The sequence below is a fragment of the Sarcophilus harrisii genome, chromosome 6 (assembly GCF_902635505.1).
Source record: "Sarcophilus harrisii chromosome 6, mSarHar1.11, whole genome shotgun sequence".
NCBI lineage: Eukaryota > Metazoa > Chordata > Mammalia > Dasyuromorphia > Dasyuridae > Sarcophilus > Sarcophilus harrisii.
In genome coordinates this window covers 252417962-252427948 of record NC_045431.1, presented here as the reverse complement: position 1 = coordinate 252427948, position 9987 = coordinate 252417962, and the positions used below count along the sequence as shown (strand labels likewise).

The window sequence follows — 9987 nt, the reverse complement described above, 5'->3', positions numbered from 1 at the left end:
ATGGAAGAGAAGAAAAATTGCACTGCATTTACCGAATTTATCCTCTTAGGATTTTCTGATCATCCAGAACTGCAAATTTTCCTCTTCCTGATATTCCTAGTGATTTATGCCATCACTTTTTTGGGGAATTTTGGAATGATTATCCTGATCAAGATCAGCCCCCGCCTTCATACCCCTATGTATTTTTTCCTCAGTCACATGTCCTTTGTTGATCTCTGCTATTCCACCATCATTGTACCCAAAATGCTGGTCATTATATCAACGGAAGATCAGATCATCTCTTTTCTAGGTTGTATTGTACAATTCTATTTGTTCTGCACATGTGTGGTCACTGAAGTTGTATTGCTGGCAGTGATGGCCTATGATCGCTTTGTAGCCATTTGTAACCCACTGTTGTATATGGTTGCTATGTCCCAGAAGCTTTGCATCCAGTTGGTGTGTGGCTCATATATTTGTGGTACAGTTAGTTCTCTGATTCACACATGTTTAGCTCTTCAGATATCTTCTTATAAATCCAACATCATTAATCACTTTTTCTGTGATCTGCCCCCACTTTTGTCTCTGTCTTGCTCAGATGTCTCCATCAATGAACTGCTGCTTTTCATAGTGGCCAGTTTCAATGAGATCAGCACCATCATTATCATCCTCACATCTTACATATTTATCCTCATCACCATTCTGAGAATCCGCTCTTCTGAGGGTCGGTGCAAAGCCTTCTCCACCTGTGCCTCTCACCTCACTGCCATTGTGGTTTTCCATGGCACAATCCTTTTCATTTATTGCAGACCAAGATCTGGAAATATCCTAGATTCAGACAAAGTTGCTACTGTATTTTATACTGTGGTGATACCAATGTTAAACCCTCTCATCTACAGTTTGAGAAACAAAGATGTAAAAAATGCTCTCAGGAAAGTAATAGGTTCTGAAATGGTGTTTCACTGTTCCAAATTGGGGGAAGGAAGAGGAGATTGAGAAATTATACCAATATGCATGGGCTCTTTTAGACTATTAGCTACTGAACTTTTCCATGTGAAGTCTCATAGTAAGGTACTTTTTGGTGTGGGTGTTGAATTATATTTGTTTCAAAGTATAAGAAAAAGAAATCAATGTGGAATGTTTGATAAAATGTCAGACTCTTTTTCATAAACTCTCATTTCTAAATCTTATTTGTATTTTTTATTTACTTTGTGACTGAGCAAGTTACTTAACATCTCTGATCTAGTATTCCTCATCTTTAAAATGGGGCTAATTGGTTAGTTTGGCTTCCAGCCAATAAGGCTTTTTTTGTTCCCTGCTGAGCATTTTTAATTTTTTTTCTTTTTTCTCCCTTCATTCCCTTCCTCCCAAATGGGATACAGCTAAGCACTAGATATATTTACACACACACACACACACACACACACACACACACACATTCATACACATACATCTACATTAACAACTACCCACAGACTGACACACATATGCATATATCTATATATACACATACATAGAGCTGCATGTGTGTATGTGTGTATAATGGTTCTTTCAAATTAATCTTCTCTGTTGGCTCTTATATGTTAAATTTTCTATTGTGTTCACGTTTGGTCAAAAAAACTAAAAATCTGCAAATTTATTGAATGTTCATTTCTTTTTATTCAATATTATGAATAATTTTCCTGGCCATTTCTAGCCACATACCTTGACCTTTTAATTGACAATATATTATTCCAAGTCCTGTGTTCTTTTATTGTGCCTGCTGATGAATCCTGTCTATTTCTAAGTGTAGATCCAGCATATTTGAATTGTCTTTTGTTTGTTTCTTGCAAATTTTTCTTTTTAATCTGGTGATTTCAAAATTTGACAATAATTTTCCTATATGTTTTTCACAAAGGATCTCTTTGAGATGGTGATCAGTGGACTTTTTTTTTTTAATTATTCTATCTCTAATTTTCTATTTTCCACTAGTGGTCTATCACTACAGGTTAGTTCTCTTGGATTGTTCCTTGCATTATTGTGGCAAGATTTTTTTTTTTTTTGTCACAGCTTTCAGATAGCTCCATTCTTATTCTTATAATTTCTCTTTTTGATTTGTTCTCCAAATCTGTCATTTGTTTGTTATTTTCCCCTTATGTTTCACATTCTGTTCTATTTTTTAGAAATTCTTTATATCTTGTTTTGCTATATCTTGGTTTTTTATAGCTTCACAGCTTCCCCTTATCAATTCTAATTTAAAAAAAAAAAATTCTTCTTAAACATTCTTTGGGGTAGAAGCTTTTTGTAAAGTGTCCTCCTCTGAATATGAACTCCAGTTTTACCTGTTCCCAAAATGTGTTTCAATGGTGTGGTCCTTTCTTCTTTCATTTATTTTTAAATAAGTGGTATTACTATAAACACCTTTTTTATATATACTCATGGAGGAGATGGTGCCTCAAGCTCCCCTTTAGCTCTCCACTCTGATCAGAAACCCCACACAAATAGCTCTCCCCTCTGCAAGTGCCCACAGCCAGCAGTGTCCATGTGCTCCTACTGCTTCACTCCCCAGGTGCTTCTTCCTTCTTGAGTAGGGCTGTATCTAAGCAATAAAGCTGAGCCTGGTGTTCACAATCAGCTGAGGTTCACTTTCTCTTTCAGTATTTAAACCCAAACTCCACTTTTAGGCAGGTGAAAATTTCTGTGCTTCCTGATAAGGTTCTAGCCACACCCTGCTCAGCCAAGAGGTCCTCAATTGGTGTTTCTGCAGAGCTATACTGGGGGTGTTTGTACTTCAGACAGGTTAATCCCCAGCCCAAGGTTTTTTCTTCAGATATTCTCATATCTGGAGGACCCAGTTCTGCCCCAGGCAGTCCTGATTTTTCAAGAAGCTCACTCTGAAGTGCAAATTTGTCCTACATGTTGGGGAACTTGGGTGAGCTTGAAATTTACCAACCTACTTTTCCATCTTCCCAGAATCTTCCCCTCTTCTTCAAGACTCTTTTTTTATTGGTTAATTTTTCCCCTCATAATCTCATTTTTCTTGAATGGTTTTTATTTTATTTTAGTTTTAACTTTTCGTTATTTTTTTTATTACTTCTTCTTTATTCCCAATATAAGGTTTTGTGGCTGGATTCATTCTTCTTTCCCACTCATTTTTAAAATAAGAATTAGGGTAAACACCTCTAATCTTAGGGTGGGGGGGTGGTGCCTCTAGCTTCACTTTAACTTTCCCCTCTGACTGGGAACTCAAAACTAATCAACCATATTTTTCTGTCTTCCCAACCTCAGATCCCAACTTCTGAACTCCAAGGATTTGTTTGCAGTTTTTTTTAATCACTTACATAAATTTTCAGATTGGGAATGTTCTCATCATTGCAATTACCCAGAGTGATCTTTCTCTCCAAACACCCATGTATTTTTTCCTTGGGCACTTTTCCTTTTTAGAAATCTGCTATACATCAGCCATAATCCCCAAACTGTTAACAAGTTTTTAGTCCCAAACCAAAAATATTTCTTAGCTGGCTTCTGCTTTACAACTTTTCTCCTTTCTAATTATAGAAACCACAGAATCCTTTATCTTGGTTATGAGGGCATAAGATTGTTATGTAGCCATCTGTAACCCACTGAACTATATTTTCATCATGAATCACAAATTTTGTGTCCAAATGGTGTTTTTTTTTCCTTTTGTTCAGTGGATTCTAGGTTTGAATAGACCAGAAAAATTAGATTTTCTCTTTGCCTTTCTGTGATTCAAACATTCTGTGATTCTACTTTTTTATGACATCCCAGAATTATTGAAATTAGGGGGGACACATCTACAACTGAGTTTTCTGTCTGTGTTGGGGCTGTGCTAATTGACATGGTTTCCTTTCTGCTAATACTATGGTATTACATTAAAATAATTATCCTCATCATAAAGCTCCCATCAGCCACAGGTAGATATGAGGCATTTTCCACTTACTTTTTCCACCTTATAGTTGTGTATTTATTTTATGGGTTTATTGCCATCATATATTTGACCAAAAGCTAGCCACTCAGAAGCAACTGAAAAAGTGCTAATTCTTTTCTCTACCATTTTAAGACCAACATTTAGTTTTATGACATACAGCCTAAGGAACAAGAATGTTATTGCTGAAAATTATTACTGAAATAACTTGGGACATTAATGAAATTGAGATCAATTTAATGAACTTTTCTTTAATTAAAGTTCCATTTGTACATTTTTATTACCATAAAAATTTATTTTTGATCTTTTTGTCTAACTGCATTTGAAAACTTCCCCATTCATAGTAGATAATCTCAAGAATATAGAAAATTTCTCCTATCCCAAAGCAGTATCTACTAGGGTATATGGTATTAATGGCAAATGTCCTTTGCATTTAGTCCATTAAAGTTAAATTTCTTCACTCAATATAAAATGATAAACTGAAATAATTACTTCAAAAATTATCATATAAGTTCATAATATATAAAACTGACATTAATTTCCCCAACTCACATTCACAATTAACTTGATTCTATTTTGTGCATTTTAATTTGCTCATTACAAAGATAGATGTCCAATTCATGAGAAGACCTTTCTAAAACATACACACATGTGAGTTTGTGTGTCTGTGTGTGTGTGTACACAATATTATCCCATATTATGTTATTTTTTCTTGTTGATGCTAGGGAATTGGCTGCATTTTATAAAAATTAATTGGAATTTAATTCTTATGCAACTTATTCTATTCTCAAAATCAGCTAAAAACAAAGAAAAATAATTTTGATGAAATATTTTCTGAACATTCATATCATTTATTACTTACAGAAAGATATGTTATTTAACTTTGACCAATTTCCATTCACTTTGGTAAGAATTTAATTGCCTCCCTAATTTAAATTTCTTTAAAATTCTGAATTTGTAATCCATTATTTTGCCTCTGTTTTATTTATGTGTTACCAGTTCAAACATTCCCCCATATTTCTATGAAATTTTCAAATCTGTCATGTCTTTAGGCAGAGTAATATGCTATCATTTTCCTATAAAAATATTTTTCTGTCATTAAAAAATCATTGGAGACTTCTAACTTCTAGATTTTTTTTCATTTTCACAAGTGACTGTCATGAATATTGTTAATCTTGTAGATCTTTTATTGTTACCAATAATGTCTTTAAAATATCTTATTAAAAATATGAATGACAGTTATTTTTCTTGAATAATTTCAAATTATTTTCCAAAATACCCATTTCAATCCATAGATCGACCAACAACTTTTCATTTGCTCTCAGCTTTTTTTTAGCAATTTATTTTCTTATTTTTTAGAATTGTAAGCCTAGTGAATTGCAGCAGTTATTTTAATTTTACAATTACCAATTATTATTGTAAACAAGTTTCTAATGGTTACTGTTATTTTCTTGTGCTAATTATAGATTTGGTCTTGTTTTCCCCTTCATGCTTTTTGTCTTTTGAAAAAAAAAAAGTTATTTCTTCTGTGTGTGTGTTTGTGTGTGTGTGTGTATATATATATATATATATATATATATGTACATATATATTATATATACATATATTACCTCTAATACTTTGTATATCAAAATCAAGATAACTATGTAGCATAGTGAATTCAGTGGTGACTTTTTTCCTCTGCCTTTTAATCAGGAAAAAAAAAATGTGTTTCAGACTTCTATTAGTTGTGACTGAAAAAGTCATTAAACCATTTATTCCTAGTTTCCCCATTTATAAAATTAAGGAAATAAGACCTGCATCAAAAGGTTGTTGGAAAAATCAAATGAGAAAATATATCTAAATTTTTTTGTTAACTTTAAAGTTCTACCTATTAACTATATGTTAGTTACTTACTTTATTTATATTTTTATTCCAACTTCAATAATTTAATTTCTTCTAAATTCTTTATGTTTTATAGTGGCAACACTGTGTTTATCTTTTTTGTAATCTCCTTTAGACCAGGCATGGTTGTAAATCTTTCTCTATACATAATTATATAATTACATATATATATATATATATATATATATATATATATATATATAAGATTTATCTGATAACAGACATTCATACATAGATTTTGTTTTTTCAGTAAACCAGAAATTCCATGGGGGTAGATAATTCCTCACTAGGAACAAGTATAATTAAGCTCTTCCTATTTTTTTTTAAATCCTCAGTTATGATGAAAGGCTTAATGATGTTCGAAAGTTACAGTGTTAATATGTGTCAGAAGCAAGATTTAAACCTGAGTTATCCAAAGTTACTCTAGTCACACACTCTCTCCATCAATGTAATAAATTACTAGAATGATGATAGAGGGGAGGAAGAGGGAAGGGTAGAGGACATATGTGACATATGTGAGGTTTTTTCAAATCATTTAATATAATAAAATGTGAAAGTATTCTGCGATTAAGTTTGATTTTAATTGCAGTGCTACTTTTTCAAATATTTTATATAACATGTTAAACACACATTATTTTAATCATCTTTACTTTGAAGAAGTTGAAAATAAATCTTTTTAAAAATGGTCCCATGGGAAGAATTTTGAATTTATCTAAAATTTACTGGGTCATTCACTGAAACACATTTTCTTTTTCAAACAGACTGTTGTTAGTGATTGAAATATACATTCTTTTCATGTTTATTTTTTAGCTTCTATCAACACATTCCAACACTGACCTATTACCAATTTTTAATAACTGATAATATTACCCCTTTTAGAGGGATTTCAAGGGAACATTATTTTAATACAAAACAATGAATTATATTAAACTCATCCTGAATTTGAGGGAAATATTTGTTGATATAAAAGTCTTACATTGAATCTAAAGTTATATCTGTAAAACAACCAATTCCTGGGGCAGCTAAGTCACATAGTGGATAGAGCACCAGTCCTAGGCTCCAATCTGGTCTCATACACTTAATACTTCCTAGCTGTGTGATCCTGGGCAAATCACTTAACTCCAATTGCCTCAGCAAAAAAAAAAAAAAAAAAAAAAAAAAAAAATATATATATATATATATATATATATATATATATATTTACAATACTTTAAAGAATTTATTTATGACATGGTTTAAAACATGAAAAGATATACGAGAATATTCTTGATCTTAAGGCTCTTTGGGAAAACAAGGCAGAATTTATTATTATTTTTTTAAATTCAACATTTTACATAATCCTACAAAATAATACAGTTAGTGCCAAATTACTGTACAGGTATGATATAAAAATTCAGGATCAGAAGGGTTTGCTGTGAATGGAAGGATCTCAAAAAGAACTACAGATTTTATGAATCAAAAATAAGGAGTAAGACCATTTTATGCTTGGGTAAAATTATGTAGCTAGTGGGGAAAAAATTATTAGGCTAAATAATGAAGGACTTTAAATGTGAAATAAGTTTATATTGCATTCTAAAGAAAACTGGAATACATTAAGTTTGCTGGGGAAGAGACTAACAAAGTCAGAACTATATTTTATAAAATTATCAATGATCTTTTTTTGAGTCCAGCCATTGAGCATTATTAAGATTGATTAATTAGAAATTATTGTCTGTTGATCAAAGAAGGAGAGCCAAGGCAGGGCTAATTCCACTTCTATAATGTATCTGTTGCTTTTTCTCAGAGACAGAAACCATTTCAAAATCACTTTATATGTAGAACATCTAGTATTATCCCTACATACAGTAAACACTTAAGAAATGACAATTAATTCACTAATTGTTGCATTGTAAATTTAGTAGGAGATACCTTTTTGACTGCCTAAGAGAGTTCTTTCTAACTTACTGAAAATTCACATTTCATTAACAAGATTTAACATCAGAGATTAAGTGTTGTCAAATTTCAAGATGTTACGAAAGAAGGAAGGGTAACTGACACAGCACATGACAATCAGAATCTAAAAAGTATAAAATAGACTAGGAAATTATGACATTATGATAAAAAACTTTAAACATAATAAATATATAGACAATTATAAATTTCAGCATTGACTTCTTGTTTAAAAGACATAAAAATCAAATATAAAAATAAATGTTTGAAAAAGATATTACAAATAATCATTGAACTGGGAATTCAATAAGTGTGAACAAACAAAAAAAGTCAATGAGAACTTGACCTCTATTAAGGGTGAAAATATATTTTCCAAGAATAATGGTGTGATGAATTCTTTATACTTCACTCTGTTCAGAATGCATCTGAACATCTATTTTCTGTTTTTAAAGGCAATTGGTTTGTGCTTTATATTAACAGGTTGAATGCTTAACATATAGCAGAGAACACTCAGTGGGTAAATCAGATTGGTGAATTTGATTGTTTTATATGTGTAAAATATTGTCAAAGTTAAAAGATGATTTGACCTAAAAGGTAAAAGGGAAGCAAAGAATAAAAAAAAATGTGAAAATTAAATTTCAAATTTAAGGCCAAGATGTTGGAGGAGAGAACAAAAGTGAGAGAGAGAGAGAGAGAAGAAGAAGAAGAAGAAGAAGAAGAAGAAGAAGAAGAAGAAGAAGAAGAAAAGAAGAAGAAGAAGAAGAAGAAGAAGAAGAAGAAGAAGAAGAAGAAGAAGAAGAAGAAGAAGAAGAAGAAGAAGAAGAAGAAGGGGAGTAGAGAGATAGACAAACACAGAGAGGGAGCGAAAGAGAGAGACAGAGAGAGAGAGAAGAAATAAGAGTCAAAGAAAAACAGAGATAGAAAGGCAAAGGCAAAGGGGAGAAAGGAATAGTACAAAGTATATAAGAATGCACTGAAAAGATGAGTCAGATAGTCAATCAGACATTATCCAAGAAAAATGAAAAATGTGATGATATAATTTTTAAAACTATAACTTTCTAGTGGTTAGAATACTCTCAGGTTTCATTATATGCCATATACTGAAAATGATTGAGGCCTAGAAAAGGAATATAGAATAGATCTCAGTTAAGAAAAGAGGAATTGTTAATATTTCTGTAATCTGCACTCATTCTGTCATATAGATATTAGGAACCAAAGAATTTCTACTACAAAAAAAAAAAGATTTCTTTTATAGTTAATACCTTAGTTATAATATATTTCTGAGACTTAATATTAAAGTGATTTTAACAAACTTATTTATTCTCTCTGTCTCATTTTCCATAGAAAAATAATATGTATAAACTAGAATGTTTTTTAACTGTTTATGAGCATTTATAACTATAACTCTCCAGTAGATCCCTGGTTTGTTTTCAGCTCCATATGGGCATAATTGTATGACAAAGTGCCGGACCAAAATAAAAAAATCTGATAATAGTTTCTTTCTGTCTTGAATTCAGGCCTAATAACTACAGAAAAATGGAGTTTGAGATTGCTAGGAGAGAGAGTTTCTAGGTGATTTCCAATAATTAAAACAATTAAGTTTGATCCAGGTGTAAAAGAATGTGAATTTTAAATAGCAAATTTTTTGTCATTTTGTCTAAATGGTGAAAAAAGTCCAATGCTCATCTACATCATGATTGTACATTTTCCTTAGGGATAGGACATCAGAAAACCTTTGGTCAAAGTACACAAAGAGGGTATATAAATTTGTTTTGATTAAGAGTCAGCAACCCACAGAGAACCATAATTTCAGGAATATACTTAGGGGACTGAGTTCCCAAGGGAAAATGAATTATAAAACCCCTTGCATTCAACACATAGGCAGGTTTTCTGATTGAGAGAATGAGCCATCTCTTTTTCTCCTTCAAATTCTTTGTGCAGTTTCAGCATGTTTTGATAGGTAAAAATGGAGTGCATGTGACTTTTTTATTGGATATAACTTAAAATTTCATTGCAGAAAGACTGTTTTAACTAAGCTCTTATTCTAGAGTTTTGCTTGTTGAGATTCCCTCCCTCCCATCTTTTGGCAGAAAATCTATCTGTGAAAGTTTCTTTCATACTAAAATGAATGGGAAATGGATATTAGGTAATAATGGTATTATTAATAACTATATAAAGTAATACTATTAAGAATTCATATGTATATAGTGCTTCACACTTTACCAATTGCTTCATATATAGTATCTCATAACCTCTCTTTTTCTCTATCTTAA

General features: G+C 31.4%; 1 protein-coding gene across 1 annotated transcript; it reads left to right on the top strand.

Annotated features, from left to right (window-relative positions):
* LOC100914073 (olfactory receptor 5L2-like) lies at positions 1 to 972 on the top strand. The gene has a single exon (XM_003773819.1). It carries the CDS (start codon positions 1 to 3, stop codon positions 970 to 972), a length of 972 nt encoding a protein of 323 aa, XP_003773867.1.
* The last annotated feature ends 9015 nt before the right edge of the window (positions 973 to 9987 follow it).